Source organism: Thunnus maccoyii, chromosome 19, assembly GCF_910596095.1.
Source record: "Thunnus maccoyii chromosome 19, fThuMac1.1, whole genome shotgun sequence".
NCBI lineage: Eukaryota > Metazoa > Chordata > Actinopteri > Scombriformes > Scombridae > Thunnus > Thunnus maccoyii.
Genome location: NC_056551.1, coordinates 14,459,410 through 14,478,106, shown reverse-complemented (window position 1 = coordinate 14,478,106; position 18,697 = coordinate 14,459,410). Strand labels below are relative to the sequence as shown.

The 18,697-nt window shown below is 38.2% G+C and overlaps 3 protein-coding genes across 4 annotated transcripts; 2 read left to right on the top strand and 1 right to left on the bottom strand.

Annotated features, from left to right (window-relative positions):
• Positions 1 to 1,528: 1,528 nt before the first annotated feature.
• Positions 1,529 to 5,269, top strand: LOC121885839 (mucin-5AC-like). Of its 2 annotated transcripts, none has more exons than XM_042395616.1 (3): positions 1,529 to 1,770; positions 1,989 to 2,106; positions 2,667 to 5,269. In XM_042395616.1, exon 3 carries the CDS (start codon positions 2,682 to 2,684, stop codon positions 4,038 to 4,040), a length of 1,359 nt encoding a protein of 452 aa, XP_042251550.1. In that variant the 5' UTR covers positions 1,529 to 1,770; positions 1,989 to 2,106; positions 2,667 to 2,681; the 3' UTR covers positions 4,041 to 5,269. The 2 variants fall into 2 exon arrangements, with proteins under 2 accessions (XP_042251550.1, XP_042251551.1); XM_042395617.1 differs by having other exon boundaries at positions 1,986 to 2,106.
• An 87-nt stretch (positions 5,270 to 5,356) lies between these two features.
• On the top strand, positions 5,357 to 10,992 carry tmem119b (transmembrane protein 119b). The gene is made up of 2 exons (XM_042395618.1): positions 5,357 to 6,435; positions 9,159 to 10,992. Exon 2 carries the CDS (start codon positions 9,172 to 9,174, stop codon positions 10,021 to 10,023), a length of 852 nt encoding a protein of 283 aa, XP_042251552.1. The 5' UTR covers positions 5,357 to 6,435; positions 9,159 to 9,171; the 3' UTR covers positions 10,024 to 10,992.
• LOC121885842 (iron-sulfur cluster assembly scaffold protein IscU-like) lies at positions 10,807 to 13,770 on the bottom strand. Its single transcript, XM_042395619.1, has 5 exons — positions 13,605 to 13,770; positions 12,140 to 12,253; positions 11,635 to 11,745; positions 11,410 to 11,488; positions 10,807 to 11,300 (listed from the first exon to the last, which is right to left on the bottom strand). Exons 1-5 carry the CDS (start codon positions 13,704 to 13,706, stop codon positions 11,209 to 11,211), a joined length of 498 nt encoding a protein of 165 aa, XP_042251553.1. The 5' UTR covers positions 13,707 to 13,770; the 3' UTR covers positions 10,807 to 11,208.
• Positions 13,771 to 18,697: the final 4,927 nt, after the last annotated feature.

Here is an 18,697-nt window from a genome sequence, read left to right as displayed (position 1 = left end):
TTAAACACAAAATATATCATCAATGTGTATAATACAAAGTATAATACCATAAGTTTTATTATTGATAAATCTATCAACTATATTCTATCAACAACTTCTCAATTAATTGCTTAGTCCATGAAAACATTTTATAGAACATAGTGAAAAAAGCAAAAACAAAAAAAGCCCAGAAGACGAAGACAACATACACATTCACATTGAGGAAACTGAGTGTACTTGTGGTCATTTAAATGCTGATCCGATGATCTTGGCTCTTCTGTTGTGGTAAATAAATATTTTGTTTTAGTGTGAGGTCTACTTCAGTTTTTTATGAGATTTTGGCTGATATTTATTTTACGTAATGCATACGCACTTTACCTCAACCAGTCTCATTTAACACTTATGTTATTGATTTCCTACATTTCCCAGAATTCCTTTATTCAACACTTTGCATGTTACATGCAGGTGGAGCAATTGTGACTCTTTATTGGTGGACGCTTCCCTGATATCCAACAGTTTTTCATTAAGGTTCTTCTCAGTCTTGTGTATACGAGGCCCCGTTTTATTCTGTTTTCATGATTTACTTTACAAATGTAGTGTAGCTCAGGATAAAAATGTATGTTTTTCATTATGTTTTGCAAAAAGACAGAACAGCAACATGATGGACAATGAAATACTGTGGTAACCACAATACTGTTAAAATCAAATTTTCAGAATGAACCTTATAATCAGGATTTAAAAAACCCTCAGGTCATATATCTAAGCAACCCTCTATATATAATATAAATAAAATGTCCTTTTAATTTGAACATTTTTCTATGTTTAATTCAGTCAGTTGTTCAACAATTAAGAGTTAAGAGTTTTCTCCACTCAGCCAGGAATTACATCAAGGAAAGTTGTTGTATTTATTCGTTTATGGATCGTTCTTGGCCTGACAGCCAAATTTAATCGGTAGTCCAACAAACATGGTATCCACCTTGTAACACCATACCATGTATCATTTTAAATGATAAAACTGCACTCCTCATCCCCAAATTTGCAGAAAAATAACAGACGACATGACGTCTGTGACCTCAATAGTAGCTATGGCCCTGTGTATGTAATATACATTTTATTCTTACAAGTCTCCATCACATACACAAGAAATACTTTAATTAAAAGTCATTGCATCATCAGATTAAAACTTAAAGCAGTAAATATAGATGGAATAGAGCAATAAACTGTATATATACTTGTGCCAAAGTCATTTTTACAGCAGGTTTTGTAAAAATTATTGACAAGAAGTATATATATTTTTCATTGTTTTTAGACTCAGTCTGGGCCAATTCTGTACTACGTGTTTCTGTCATCATGGCAACGTTCAGACTGACAACAAATAGATGGTGTCTCACCTTTTTTAAACAGTTTTTTTATAACCATACTGCAGTATGACTCACCAACACAGGAAGTGACAGTTATGATTTCCACACTAGGAGAACATATCTATTTCCTCTCAGGGTATAAATGCAAAAGCTTTGTGTTTTGACTGTTGTACTGTTTTCTGTCACATAGCTGATCTTCTGTCACTGTGGTCTGCTGTCAGTGCCTTGGAGCTCCTGAGTCACTCCTCTTTCCCCCACATGACATATACAGCAGCTTTGAATCTTGTAGAACCGAAGCGTGATCAGACATCACTGACATGCAAGAAACATCTGAACAGTTTTACAGAACTGAGTACTTCCTGATACGTTACATAAGTTAGTTATTAGAACCAGCAAACACATTCATATCACCTGAGCTTCCACCAGCAAGGTAAGACACTTGTAAAAAATGTTAAAATGCTTGAATCTAAATCATAACCATGGTAGCAATTACAGGGAAGCTGCGCATGAATTTGACTTCCTTGTTGATGCAAACCACAGCTGTGGGTTTGGAAGCGACTGTATCACACTTATCTCAAAATGGTTCATAGTGCTGGTTTAAAAAAAAAAAAAAAGACTGTGACATTTCCTGTTTCTTCTGTCAAGCAGTGCCACAGTCAACGTGTCAGTACTCACAGGATGATCTCCCGAGAGACTGAAATGAGTTGAAATCTACTTTGATCAGTTTCTATCCTCACATCCATCTCCCTGCTTCTCCAGCAGCACGGTAAGAGCAGAGGCCACTTTTAAAATTTATTGTTCTGGTTGAGTGTTTCTGCATTTGGAACCTACTGTTTTAAATTGTAATGGTTTTGGATGAAGTTAACTTTTTTAAAAAGTGCTTTGTAAAAATGTTATGCTCTACTATGATCATTTTTACCAAAGGAAATTGATTTATCTACATTCTTTGATTCCTGCCTTAAGTCACAGTTGTAGTCTTAACTTCAGTTAACTTCAAGTTACAGAATATCTGATTTTGATTCATTTACTACAGTTTTTAACTTTTCTTAGATAGAAGAACACATTTTGTGTGGATTCTACCTCGTGTTGACTGGTTTTACGAAACTTTCATATTTACTCAGTAACAGAGTACTTTTAGTTCTCATGAACATGTTGCAAAGGGTGTGGTGTAAGACGCATGACTGTTTCATCATAAGATGTCACTAGAAACCACATGACACAGATTTGTTAGCCGTGTGTGTCTTTTTATACATCTACAACTATTTAAATGTCTCCTTAAATTCTGGCATTAGAACCAGTAAATTTGAATCTTTTCTGTCATTTCAGATCTTTTATTCAACAATGATAGTCCTCAGCATGAAGACGTATCTGGCGCTGCTATGGGGAATATCTGTTTTGTTCTCTATGGAGTCCAGGAGTGCTTCTATCACAACTGCTGAACCCAACAACCAACAGACAACCAAGCAGCTGACCTCTTCACATGTACTTCACAATGAAACAGAGACGCAGCCCGCGACCTGGGATCCAACTCACAGTCCTGCAGAAGTTAGTGTTGCTGCAGCAGCAGAGATCACTTTGTCAGCCACAGTGGAAACTGATGAGGCAGTCGTCAGCAGCAAAATTGACACCTCAACGGCTGGTTTGGTTGCAACTACAAGCAGCTCAGGTCCAAAATTGCTTCATGGCTCCACAGATGCTCCAGCTGTGACCACTGCTACAAGTGAAGTACAGCCTTTCCACAATACGATTATGTCAGAAACAGCTAAACCTACAGAGGGGCAGAAGTCAACAACCACTTCTACTGACATGACAGCTTCTTCAACAGCTCCTCCAACAGCTCCTCCAACAGCTCCTCCAACGGCTCCTCCAACGGCTCCTGCAACGGCTCCTGCAACAGTTTCTGAAACATCTTCAGTAACAGCAGCTGTGTTTTCCACCACTTCTTCTGATAATTCTACTCAGGCTAACCAGAACCTCAGCAGTCCCTCAGCTTTTACTCCAACCACAATATCAACAAACATAACCTCTGAGGCGTCCCATGTATTTGTCCCCGACAGCACTTCTCCTCCTGTCAAAAGAAGTGAGACATCCACTGTCAGCATTGAGCTCTCCTCTACATCTCAGCCTGTTTCTGCCACAAGAAGCCTGATCTCCACATCACAGTTTCCTGACACAGCAATGCCGAACTCTACCACAGAGTCTCCCTCAGTCTCAACAGGTTCTGCCAACTCCACCACCGCTGTCTCCACCAGTGTTGCGGGAATCTTGATCCCCCGAGTTCCGAAAAGGTTGCCGATTCCAACAAACAAATCAACTCCGGCAAATACAACAGCTCCTCGAGAAGTGTCAAAGAGTCCACCGGTCACTGAGGTCAAACCCTGCTCCATCCATGGCATGGTGAAGCACTGCCTCATCGCCATCGCCTCTCTGGCTGGGTTGGCCACCATCTTCATGGTCACTACCATTGCACTCTGCGCCAAGCTCTCAGCAAGGAAGTACAAGGTCAAGAAACCTCAGCGTGAGACTGAGATGATATGCATCTCGTCTCTGCTGCCTGACAGGACTTACAACTACTCAAGGCAACGCAACCCAGTCAGTAACGGAGTCCTGGTGATCCCCCACTGCGGAGACAGCGATGAGGATATAAGCGATAACCTCACTCTCAGCAGCTTCCTTCCAGAACATGACCGTTTTACTTAGATGGACTTATTATCATTATTATTATTATTATTATTGTGCATACATGTGTTGATCAGGCCTCAGATTTGACTGGTCTGTCAATGTCAGTGATGTGAGAACAGTCTCTGTTTGAATCAACTCATGTTTCCCTTTTGATGTTGGTGGTTTGGTTTCGCTGCACGTCCTATTCGTGTAGAGGAAGAAGCCTAGAAACCACACAAATACAACAGTTGCTGTTTCATTTTCACGTACTATTAACCATGCGAGCATTTAGTGATGTCAGCTTATCAAATGTGCATTTTTGGCGAGAGTCAAGACTTTTTGCATATTTTTACACTTGCCATCCACTGGAGACTTTCAGTCAGGATGAGGAGGAGGAGAGTGATCAAAGATTTTTTTTTTTTTTTTTAAATATCCTTAGCTGAGCCCTGATGGTATTTCACTTAGCAACGGGAGACAGGAAGGCTTGTTTTGTCAAGGGATTACTGTTCTTCACTGACACTGTTCAGTTTATGAGAGCTGTTCTGGTAGCTGTGAGCCGCCATTGTATGAACGCACTGTTTGAATTGATAGTTACCTTTATGTCACTCTGTTTGTGTACAGATGCAGTTGCTGTACTGTGCTTATTTATCTTAAACTTATTTAAAGTTTTGGTAACACTTTATTTTACAGGTTAAGTCTTAATCGCTTCCTTTGAATTATCTAGGAAGGTTCCTAAAAAGAACTATTATAGGCAAAATACAGACAGTGACTAATTAAATCCAATTAAATGCTAAGCAGTGTGCACAAGGTCAGCTAAACATACAAAAATGTGCAATTTGTCTACAAGAAAGTGAGGAATTCAACATATATGAAGAGTACAGTTTCCATTAATCTCTTTTTCTTTGGGTTTAAATTGAGCGTTTTTTTGGTTTTGTTTTGGTTTTTTTTTTTAAGGAACTTCCTCTGGAAATCCCCTGAACTTTGTTTTTCTGTAAAATGTGTACCAAACTACAAAGTTCTTCTCAGAAAAGTTTCAAGAGGTGGTTGAAAAAAATATGACAGACCTGTAAAGTAAGATGGATCATTGTTCTGAGGAAATCAGATAAACCTTATACTGAAAATGATTAAAGATAAGAAGCTGCAGTGAAAATCAGGCAACTAGTACAATTATAACTATTTCTTCTATGTTAAAAGTGGATTTTTTTGTTATATGTCCTTATGTGTCTCTATATTGTACATAGTCACAATAAAACAGAGAGCTCTGTAGACTCAGTCAGTTCCCTTATTTATGAAAGACTTTATAAAAAGGCTTTTCTTCTAGCCTGGACTGGATTTCATATTCACTTCCCTTCCTGCGAAAAGAAAACAGAGCCCTGAATGCTTATTAGGGCCATGCAGCCTTGTTTTTTTTGTTTTCCCTTCTTCTTCTTCTTTTTTTTCATGTTCAGCTAGCATTTAAAACAGCCAGCTGTGACTCTCAACAGAGCTGAGACAAATGTAAACCTGGAGGATGCAGGACTTCATCTCATGCTCTCGATGACCATATAAAGTTAGACTTGTCTTGACTGATCACAAACACAGCGGACTTGCCAAAAATTGCATTCACACACATACGCAGTCACACTCACTCCCTAAACTGGTCACACACACCGTGTGAGTTTAATTGCCTCGCCTCTGGAGAAAATAACACCGCATTGTTTCTAACAGCCTTCCGCGTGTGCTCCCCCTCTCCACACCCCCCACCCATTTCTCCTGGCTGTTAAGGGTGTTTTGTCCACACAGGAAACATTAACCTTTTCCTGCATTTGCTGGTCACTCTTACAAACTGACTCTTTTTACCCCAGCAGGCCTGCAGAAAGTCATGAGTGTCAGACGTCTGGGAGGTAACAGGGAGGTCCAGGCTGTCAATCAAAGAGGCTCCTTCTGCAGAACATTTGAGATGAGAACATAAAGATACAGAAATGGTCTTTAAAGTAAATTCTTGTCCGTCTACATCTCTTTGTCTCTTAAATATTCTGTCATCCTGAGTGTTGTGTCTTGGCTTCGCACATTCACCACACAGGAGCGTGGAGGAGAGGTCCCTGCCCCCACAGCACATTATAAACTCCTACCTAACAAGAACAATCTGTGTGGAGGCCGGAGAGCTCAGACACTCTCAGGGAAAAAGTCGAGGGGGAGGAGAGAAAAGTGGAGATGGAAGAGGGAGGAAGGAGGGATTTGTCTTCATGGTTAACGACATCTTTTCGCAGTATCCAGACAAACCTCAAGCCTGAAATTTGAAACTGTAGAAGTGGCGTGGTTCACGGAGCACTCGCCGGTCTCCGCTGTGCTCCCTCTCTTTCTGCCTCTCTGTCTCAGTTCACTTTTACAAGCTGGTGTCATTCATCTTCCATCAGAGGCAGTTCCAACACAGACAACTCTGCTACAGTGAATGGTGAGTAAAATGTTTCGATATTTTATATAGTTTATTGGGTTGTTTTTTTTCCTCAATATGAATGTTTCACACTCAAGCAGCATCAGGGCTGTGGAAGCATCATGATGCCTTCAGAGCAGCATCAAATCTCAGGAATTTAAAAAATGGCTAATTAAAGTTAGTAGGGACAATATTTTGTGTGACTTTAAGACATTTAAGTTGACTAACTGAGTGAATCTAGGTCACAGTTCTATTTTCATTTTGTTTTCCAACATTTCTTTTTAATCTGCGTAGTGAAGATTCATTCCATGTGTATGCGTGAGTGTGCATCTGACTGCCTTATGTGTTCATGCGTCTGATTGCACTGGCATGTGTGGCCGCGACTATTTGGTCTGGAGCGAGTGGGTGATTAATTCTGAAAAAAAAACTTCCAACCCCCTTCTCCAGATGAGAGCAGAGTTTCATGTGGCCCAGCTTGCACACAGATGGAGCTGAATAAGGATAAAAGTGTGTGTGAGCTGCAGTCAGTTGATAAACAGACTGAGCAGTGAGCTTATTGTGATTTAAATGCAGAACTAAAATAAAATATAAGCAGTGTTTAAAGGGTTAGATCATCTATTGTGAGAAAAAAAAATCCCACTTACCCATTGTGGCATCTAGCTATGCAGAAGGTTTGGGTTTTATTAGGTTTCTTCTACTGTACAACATGCACATTCAGTAGACTAATTTTGTAGCGGTTTGGTATAATTTTTGTCTGGGTGCCAGTCAGACCTCAGTCTGACACAATGTTTTCTTTTGTATACCAGCTGCACAAAACCCTCCAAAAATATAATACACACACAATAACTTAAGTGCAATAAGATTAACCTCAGTAGTCCTCAACTTGGTTGAGAGACTGGAGCAGTCTGGATGAGTGAGGAGTCCATTTCCCCACAAAGTAATTCTAAGTTGTAAATGATCCACCAGTCCAGTTCAGTCTAAATATGAGTGAAAAGTTCAGGTTGAGCTGGATTGAAGCCAATAACTTTCTGCAGAATTTATTAAGATTAACAACTGATAAAATTATTGTTTTGTTACAGTCCAGGGAATTTATATCATGGATTTATGCCACCCTCATATTGTTTGTTATGAAGGAACATGTAAAATTATCATGTCTTGATATGCATTCAATATGTGTAACATATGCCTCTTGCATGTTACACAGAAACAGCAGCGGTGGAAAAAATATTCAGATCCTTTACTTAAGTAAAAGTACCAATACAGCAATGTGAAAATACTCCATTACAAGTAAAAGTACATAAGTATTAGCAACAAAATGTAGATAAACTATTGCAGTTAAAGTAGTGGTTTGGTCCCTCTGACTGATATATTATTACATATCACATCATTATATGATTAATACTGAAACATCAGTGTGTTAGCAGTATGTTACTGTTGTAGCTGTTGGAGGTGGAGCTAGTTTGAACTACTTTATATACAGTTAGCTAGTTTAGTCCTGTGGTTCCCAATCTAGGGGTCGGGCCCCTCCAAAGGGTCACCAGATAAATCTATTATGATGATTATTGTGAGAGGAAAGAAGAAAAAACAAAGTTCTGATACACAAATCTGTTTTCAGTTTTAGGAGTTTTTCTCTTTTCTCTTATTGAATTGAAGCCATGTGAGAAGTTTAGAGGGAAAAATCATTATTTGCTGTTAACAACTCACAGACATCTGAAATGTGACCCCGACTACACGCTGCTTTTTGTAAGACGTCAAAAGCCAAAAAGGTTGGAAACCACTGGTTTCATCTTTAACAATGTGTTGTATTTTAAAAGCTTGTTATATTATCAATTGTGTCAAATCTTCATCTGAAAAGTAACTAAAGTTGTCAAATAAATGTAGTAGAGTAGAAAGTACAACATTTCCCACTGAAATGCAGTGGAGTGGTATAAAGTAGCATAAAATGGAAATACAAGTAAAGTACAAGTACCTCAAAATTGTACTTAAGTACAGTACTTCAGTAAATGTAAGTAAATGTACTTAGTTACTTTCCTCCACTGAGAAACAGTATAGATTGTTGGAGGTTTAATGTATTTTACATGGATGTTTTCACCAAATGGATTCTTGCCTTTCAACAAAATTGGCCAAGGCCAAGTTTGAGCCTCTCATGTATTATCTTATTATTACATTCTGTGGTTTTGTATTTCCAGAACCCTCAAAGAATCTTCTGTCCATGTGGATGAAAAAAATGTTTCTCTGCTGCAAAATAGAAAAGATCTTTAACCTGTATCCCAAGTTGTGACTATATTGCCCATCCATGTAGCCAGAAATGACATATCTCCTTGTTCATTTACAAGAAAAAAAATGCACGTTTTAATGTAACATGAATATAGACAATGGTAATAAAACCTTTTTATTTTGTTCCATATTGCACAAATTGAGCACTGATATACAGTACCAGTCAAACATTTGGGCACACTTTTAAGAGACTGTGGCACAACTTGAGAAATGGGTTAAAATCTTTTTTTATTGTACAGTCGACAGAATATTTTTTCATTAAAATGGACAGAAAAGTCTTTGAGAAATCTGGAAAAAACTTCAGCACAGCAGTAAGTATTGTGAAACGACCATTTTGGGGTTTCAAAGGTCACTGTTCCTTTTTCAGAATATCAGATGCTTAGCTCTGTGACTCATGTTGAAATGGCGATAACTGACAGGCACAAACTGGGGACACTTCCATTACTGACTTCTACTGTTATTTGCAGATTCTCAGGGGAAATGAAGCTCCCAATGGCCCTTCGTGTGATTGGTCTGTCTGCGGTGTTCTGCATCAGCAGCACTTTGGCCACACCTATACCTTTTTTAAATTCACTGGAGGGAAGTACAGATGAGGAAGAGCTCAACCACTTCACTTCCTCTCTGCCTACCAGCGACCTTTCGACTGATTACCAAACCACACCTATCGGCCCCACGCATGTGGATGCTGACTTTCTCAGTCAGGTTGTGAGCTTTTTAGAGGAGAACATGCTCCTCATCCTTGTTGCTGGCACTTTAATCCTTGTTGTCTTCCTTATCATCTGTTGTGCAATTGTGATGAGCCGCAGACGGAAAGTCAATGCCTACTACCCTTCCTCCTTCCCCTCAAAGATGTATGTGGACGACAGAGACAAAACCGGAGGTGCTAAACCCTTTATTGAAGTGCCAGAAAAGGCCGCTCCTAAACAGGAAAGTGAACCAGTAGACTCTCACAAACAGCTCCAGGCAGACATCATGAAGGCTGCCAAGAGCCTTCGCACGCCAAATAAATCTGTCGATGCTGCAGAGGGAAGTGACCCCAGTCAGAAAGTAGCAGACCACAGTCCTGCGGACAGCTCTAAACCAGATGTTAGCATCCTAGACAAGGAGCTACCAAGTCTCCCTGAGGAAAAGGAGCTGTCTCATCAGCTTTCTGACAGTGAAGCAGCTGCAGCAGCAGGCAGCCCTGAGCTGAATTCTCCAGAGCAGCCTCATCCAGATGAAGACGATCCAGAGGAGCCTTTAACTGGCAGGAGTCCCCGGCCCCCCTCTCTGCATATTCACAATGACTCTGCAACACTCCAGCTGATCGCCGGAGAGAAAACTGCCTTCTAACTATTCTGAACACTAGGAGCTGACTATATTTTCTAATGCTTTGAAGCCACAAGCAGCAGTTTGTCCTCTAAACCGTCTCAAAGATTTCTACAGATTTACAGAGAAAAAAGCAAAAAAGTTGCCATATCAGTTAATATCACGCATTTTTCATTCAGCGCAGGGACGATACATGCAGCAATCTGTTGCTTTGCTTTGACTGGATATATCATTATGCCATTTCATAAACATGCCTAATGGAATAACATCTGTTTTTTTTATTAGGTGATTTTTGAGTATCTGAAATGTTGCTTACTGCATGTTTGTCTAATTCCCTAAACATTCTTGCAGAGAAGTTAACTCTGTAAACATCGTGTGGTGTGGTCCCAAATACTTTGTACTTCCGTGCAAAACACTTAACATTAACTAAGTTTTACAAACCAGTATTTGAAGGTTCATGAGTAGGATTGTATAAAATTACTGCCTAAGATAAGTTTTGGTTTACATTCAGCACAGTAAAATTCATACAATTTATCAGCAGACCTCCACATTTATAGAGATTTTGACATTTAAACAGGAGTAATTAGTAGCATTTATAACAAACGAATATTTAAATGCATTTCATCAACATCAAGTGAGGCAGCTCCAAAATCATATCATGCATCTAGTTAACTGACATGGCTGACTTGGACACATAATGGAAACGAGCCATTGTTAACTAAATTAGTCTCACCTGTGCTGTTCCAGGTCAAAATGTCTAGTGTTTATTCTGGCTGTTCAAAGTAATAAATTTGCACTTGAAACAAATATGATTCAGGATAGTTTTATTGCAGACTTTCAAGGAAGCATTTCTAAAATATTATAAATTACACTCAAAACCAGTGGACCCCTTCATTGTTTCAAGCCACTTTTACTTCTTCGCATATCAAAAGGTCAGTGCTTTGGGTGCAGACACGATACTTAAGTGCTTACATTGTGCGTTTACGTGACAGGCTAAAGATACAGTATAGAGGGTAGAAGACCACTGACTAACACAGAAGCCTGGTGTAACATTACTGCAGAGGGTTGACGATGGTGTCATCAACATATTAGGTGTTCAACATCAACACAACAGGAAAGTTAGGGAGTGATATTGGACCACTGCTACTTCTCTTCTTTACAGTAGGAAGCAAACAGAGACGTCCAGCACAGAGTGTGTGTGCGCTCTGTTTAATTCACGGCCCTGACTGCCTCCTGCTGGTCATCCTGTTGCTTGCCGCGATAGTCAGCCAGGGCAGCCTTGATGGCATCCTCTGCAAGCACTGAAGAGAAACAATTAAGAGGTTAAATACACATACATGTGTGGAGTAATTTGGAAAAGACAGAAAAAAAAAAATATATATACATATATATATAATTGAATAAACTTACTGGAGCAGTGAAGCTTAACCGGTGGCAGACTGAGCTCTTTAGCAATGTCAGTGTTCTTTATCATCAGAGCTTCATCCACCTGCAAAGAAAAAGCACATAGCTCAACTAACCACAAAATCCCTTCCAGACAATGATAAGACACGAGCAGAGGAGAATAAATATGAAAAGCATTAACACACTCCAAGAGGCAAAGATAAAAAAAAAGAATTTAATGTGTTCACTCACAGATTTGCCCTTCACCCACTCGGTGGCCAGAGAGCTGGAGGCGATGGCAGAGCCGCATCCAAAGGTTTTGAACCTGGCATCCACAATTTTCCCCTCGTCATCCACCTCAATCTGTTGGAGGTTTTTTTTAAAGATTTTAGAGTTTTACACAAGTGCCAGAGGAGAAAAGAAGTCTTACATCACTTTACAAGTTAATGATAATGTTGGTATTCTTAACAACTACAAGTGACCATTTCATTTTCATCCAGTAGATTTAAATAATTACTCTTTTTACTGTTTAAGTTAACTGCATGCTAAAAAAAAAAAAAAAAAGGGAAATGCTCAATAGCAATGCTAAACTAAATTATCAACTACTTAGCGCCACCTAGTTGGTAAAACAAGAGAGTTATGTATCAGTGATATGTGGTGCTTCTGAGGACTCTTAAGATTTGTTATTATAATTCAGGACTAATGGCTCTGGTGTGTATATAAAAGGCTGTAATTAATCCATGTGTGACAAACATACCTGAAGCTTCATCACATCTCCACAGGCTGGAGCACCGACCAAGCCGGTCCCAACGTTCTTGGAGCTTTTGTCCAGTGTGCCCACATTTCTTGGGTTCTCATAATGATCCACCACCTTCAGACAATAGAGAAGGGAGCCATTGTGTTAGGAAAAAAATGCATTGTTGAGGATATTCCATAATACGGAAATAAATGTGAGGAAACCAGATGACAGTAGAAACCTGGGATGCTTTTTATATTCTTCTACCATGAGAAAAATAACATCTAGACATCTTGCATATCACTGTTATACAACGGCAAGTTTTCACCATTACATAAGGGACATTGAAATAAACAGATTAGGACCGGATTTCATTGTCGACGTTAGCCGCTGCTGCATCCTGCCATCTCCCCCTAGTTTCTGCTGAGTCATTCTGACTAGAAACAACATGAACATAGCTGAGCTTGTATCAAGACAATGTCCTAACAAGGACTATATTCATTAAACAAAATGACATGTGACTAATAATAAATAATAGTATTTTTGTGTTTTTTGTTTTTCTCAAAATTGTGTAACAACATATTTATGATCTGTCAGCTATTTAACCAGTTTTATGGTATTTAATAGAATATTTAAGATATTTCTATGATCTTAAAGCTTTTTTTTTGGTTGTACATCAAATGATAGCAGATACATTTAACTGTTTTTAGCCAAATGAGATGTCAACTCTAAAGCCAGGCTCACCAATAATAACCACATGTTACAAGACTTTACAGCCAAAAGTCTTTCAATAAAAATGTATATTCATCAGTTTGAAGTCATAGAAACACCCAGGGACACAAATCACCTGTTAACATTGATAAAGCAACTTGAAGCATTGTTGTTTCTGGGGGTCACAACCCTGTTGCATCAGACTGTCACATCACACAATGAAACTCCATCTAAACATCTAAATTATCTGACACAAAATGGCTTTTGTGTCAGATAATTGAAATATTGTGCATTATCAATAAGAATTTACAGATTTCTAGCACACCATGCCTCTTCACAACCTTTAAAGCTTATTAATCGGATGTAATTCAAGTATTAAAGCTGTCTCAGTGGCCATCTGGGGGGCAGATTAGTGATGTTATTCTGGTCTTTAAACAATTAATGTTAACTAGCTAATGTGCTGGGATTTCATAACTGATTATTTATGTTGCTGTCACTGCCCACTATGTGTGTGATATCTAACCCACATGAAAGCAGACTGATGTGTTCACCCAACCATTCATATAGCCAAGCTAACTTCCTATGGTTTAACCTCACTTACCTGAGCCATGTCACCACTGTTTCCTACTTATGATGCTCTGAGATTAAACTGCAGCCACTCAAAGCTAAATGATAACATTTGTAAACATTAGACAAACAGCATCTAGCACGCTGGAGCCGTTAAATCACCTTTAGTGAGTTAATAATAATTAATAAACAGACTTGGATGTTTTACCTTCTTGTGGTAGCAGCACTGGGTGATGAACTCCGGAGCAGAAAGCCTCCTGGTGAGGAAAGCAAGAGGACTGAAACACTTCTTTGCCACTGTACCCGCCATGTTGAGATACAGTGTAGGAATGACGCAGTTTGAAAGAGAAGAGCAGCTTCTGAGCAGTAGACCGGGTCTGACGTCACCGCTAGAGGGCGGGGTTATAATCTAATTACATCTGCGCATGCACACAAGATTATTTAACCAGAGGAGGGTAAACATCCTTCCATAATATAGCAGGCAATACAATCTGTGGTAAACAGATAAACAGTTATTATTCCTAATAATAAACAGCGTTATAAACTAAGTGGCTACTTGTAGTTTACTTGAGTTTTTCCATTTTATGCTACATTATACTTAAATTTCAGAAGCAAATATTGTAGTTTTTACTCTTTTTACTAAAATATGGGACATTGTTACCATAGATATATAATACCAATACTAATATTATTTTTATATTATTTTTAAAAAGCTAATTCTCAGTGATTTAGATTAAGGATATAAATCTGTCTAAAAATGATGCAATGTTGCCAGTTGTTATCAGATTGTGTTTATGATATATTCATGCATCAAAATATAGTTACAATATGGTGAAACAGGTTTCATAGTTGTTGTCTGTTTAATTTCAATCAATTTTTCAGTGTCTCAGTTTAAAAATTTGGTTTGAAATGTAGGACAACACGGTTTTACTAATGTGTGACAGCCAAATACATTTTTAAACTAGTGACATATGCATTTAAGCACATTAAATGTGTAATATCATAGTTATTCAGGGGTCTTAGTCTTGTAATGCTTGATTTTTAGTTTTTTTTAGTCAGATTGCAAATTACATTATTACTAATATTCATACTTAATAATATATAGTATAATACAACACTATACTATTTGTAACAGCAACAATAATCAAACCGACCTTTCAGCAAAGGCTTTCCAGCCTCCCAGTGAGTGTCCCAGGTTTCAGCGTTAACTGTCCCATATCAGGAAAGGCACATAATCTGGGACAATTTGGCACAAGGAACACTTTTATATTTAATAATAATACATAATAATAACACATTTAACTTTTCATTCGTAGTAAAACTCATAGTGCTACAGTATTAATAACATAGAACACACAGCATAGCCTAAAGAAACTAATAATAATAAGAGTTAAGATGAAAAAGCCTTCCTGAATAGAAAGGATTTTAGGCCTTTTTTAAAAGAGACTAGGGTCTGTGCTGCCCTCAGGTGGTTAGGAAGGCTGTTCCACAAGTGTGGTGCAGTAGAGCAGACGGCTGGACCCTCATGATGCAGAGCTTAGTACTGAAGGCCCGGAGGAGCAAGCTGCTGGCAGATCTGAGGGTGCGGTTGGAGGTTTGTGGTGTGATCAGTTCCTGTAGGTAGGGAGGCACATGTCCATTGATGGATTTATATGTGAATAGCTGGACTTTGTATTTAATCTTGAGGGAGACAGGCAGCTAATGCAATGAAAACAGAATTATCTGTTTATGCTTTTGCACTCTCATCAGGATCCTGTTCTGAATATGCTGGAGATTCTGGATGCTCCTGCCAGGGATCCCTGTGAAGAACGCATCGCAGTAGTTCAGTTTGCTATTTATTCTCCAACTGTAATATCTGCCTTCTCTTTTCTGATATGATTAGAAAACACCTGAATGAATGGTCATTCATTCAAAATTACACTTATGTACAGAAGCATTAGAAACTTCATTGTTTTAAGTATCAAAAGTATAAGTACATATTCAGAATGGTCAATTTTAAAGTGATATATGAATTGTTATTGATGTTATTGATTAAGCATCTTTTTAATGTTGTAGTGAGTTGAAATGGAGCTAATTCTAACAACTGAATGTACTTTTGGGTTGTTTAATCTCTAGCAATGCATTATATTTTAAAATCTGATCACACAGTACTGTATGTTTACATGTAATATTTGGTAAAAAAAAAAAAAAAATTCATTTTACAGGTCTGTAACTTCCTAATAATTTCCTGGAAAGTTTCTTGGAAAGAATTCAATGTAACTTCCAATTCATTAAATCCAATTAAATGTTAAGCTATTGTAACCTCAAGAGTCTTTTAGTAACAGATAGTTGTATCTGCTCTACCTAAGAAAAGAATATGAATACTTCTTCCAGCATTCCTAATAAGTCATACAAAACAATAAGTATATGGGGATATGGAAAGATGTAAAAATGAATGCTTTTATGGAAATACAGTATTTACTTGAATCAAACAGATTTTTTGGTTAGTTATCTCGTGATGATTCATTGAGTGAAAATAATTGACTCAGCAATAGCCACAACTCACGTAACTGTATCATATGATTTTTAGGGAACTTAGAAATGCTTACTTAGAATAACATTGTCAGTGGGAATGTGAATTTAAATGTACATTTGCTTGATAAATGAACAGAATCAGACTGTGTGGGTATGTATGTAATATGTCACCTAAGCAGGTAAAAGTAGGAATTCTGCATTGGGGCTCCTGAATAATGCTCTTGAACAATGGTCAATGCATCTTGACCTTGAAGATGTTTCACCGTTCACCATGTACACAAAAAAATGTAAGTACCTTCACATATTCCTCTACCTGGATGACTGAAAGCCTTAATAATCTACAAACACCACAGCTGCTTCATAGCTTGCTATAGGATGGTGATGAAATCTAACTGTGAACATGCCATACCGCTACTCAGAAAAAAGATACTAACAGTCCTTAACACCAATGGGTACAGAGCTTTTCACAGTTTCAATTGTCACCACCTCAAGCAGTTATGGCCTTTTTTTTTTTTTTTTTTTTTTACATATAGGAGCATAATTGAGACAATCACAAATCTACCAAAAGTTGTATGCTACATTTCTAAGACATGTGGGCCCGACCGATTCTGGATTTTTGGGGCTGATGCCGATACCGATATTAGGGAGTGAAAAAATTCCTATATCGATATACTGGCTGATAATCTTATATATACGGAATATACACAAAAACCCACATTTTTTGCCATGATCTCTCAAATATGGTAATCCAACACTTGTGATAAAGATATGTAATGGAGGCATGATAGTTAAAATGACCTCAGTGCACTGAAAAAGTATAATTCACGATAATTTAATAATTATAAATTTAAAAATTAAAGCTGCAAGCAGTGTTGATCGGGACCTCGCACTCTGGCCCGTCGGGATCAGATCATTTTTTTTAAATATGAGGGATATTTCTCACAAGTGTGGTGTGCTTTTATTTTTGAAAGTTTGATTGACAGGATGAGAATTTTCTGCAGGGTGAGACATATCTGTTGTTGGCCCGTGGCTACAAGTTTGGCTATCAGCAATAATAATGATCATCAAAGATAATCGTTAATTATCAAAATCAATAAAAATTAATAATAAAAGGGCACCTCCCTGGAGTCAGGGAAAAAGATAGCCAATTCAGTCTCTAAGTGTACTAATCTATCAATTTGGAACTTTGATTAACAATTAACTTAATAACTATAAACAAAATTACCATATCAATAGCTAGCTAAGGTTGAAGGATTTTGGAGTTCTTTGCAGAGCAGAGGTTGGCAAAACTCATTCTTGTGCAACATTAAAACAGACAACAGGTATATACAAAAGCATTTATTTAACAAACAGGTAAAAGTGCAAAACACACAATACTAATCTAACTAAGTGTACCTATATACATGTGTGAGTGTGTATGTGTGTGTGGGGAAGACAATGGCAAGATGGCTGCAGTCACCTGGTGACTGAGCACATGGCATGACGACAATGTGGTTGACAAAGGGAACTACCGAGATAAAAGGCCAGACCATGTGGTGTCTTGAACCACATGTGCTGCCTGAACCAAAGTTTGCAAAACTACCTCTGTAAAAATCCTCTTAACTGTGTGGTTCTCTGTTCAAGACCAATTGATGTAGGATCAAGGTGCCAGGTTAGGAAGAGGTTAGTTGCATGCAAGGCCTAGTTACTGGGTGTAACGTGTTACGCATGCTAACATTAACCTAGCAGTGTGGCTATGCAATAACCTGACTATGAACAACAAGGACATCACAACGATAGTTCAAGTGTGTATAGCAAATGCTTTATTGGTACACGGTGGTTAATAAATACATCTTAAGCACAAGTCCACAGATGTTTGATTTACTACATGGAGCTGCCGCATGACGACGCGTCAATTACATATCTCGGTAACAGCCCCTCACTGTGGCTTAGGTTTTTTTGGGGTTTTTTGTCGAAATCAAGTCACTACAAGTACGCTTTTTGTGAAATTTCCTCATAAATCCAATGACTTTGGCCAAATCTTACATTAAAAATCATATTTTTAGTAGGAAATTTTGTTGCGTATACATTAATACGGGTTTGAAAGTGGTCAGACTTATAGTTTAGATGTCAGAAGCCTCTGTTTGACACAAAGTTCATGCCCATAGATTGCCTCTCCATTGTTTTACATTGTAAGAGTGATGTGGCACTGCAACTTTCAGGGCTTATTAAATCCAAACCGTTCGAGTTATTACAAAGTTTTTAACAACTTTTTTCAGCATAGTGTCATAAGTCACCTATTTAAGTTTGAAGCCGATACCATTAACACCCTCAGAGGAGATAGTGTTTGTTCGGGGGCCAAAATTGGGGCAAAGTATTTTTTATTAGTATTAGCTTATTTTGAAAGGCTAATTGCAGACTTCCTGTCAGATTTAGGTCGGGGGTGTCAGTGTATGATTTGTAGGTCTTGATGAGACGAATAATTGAGTTTTGGTTTGATCTCTCTACGACATTCCTACGGGCCGTGGCGGCCATTTTAGTTAGATAGGTGGCGCTAGAGAGCACATTTTGGCACTTTAGGGGTTCATTCTTACATTTTATCAAATTTTTCACCAGACCTGATGTGCGTACCAAATTTGGTGATGTTTAGGGGATCGAATTTAGGTGTGATGTCCCGTAATAAAAAAGAAAGAAAGAAAGAAAGAAAGAAAGAAAGAAAGAAAGAAAGAAAGAAAGAAAGAAACAAACAAACAAACAAACAAACACACGAAAAACAACAGGGTCCTTGCCCTTAGGTGAGGACTACTG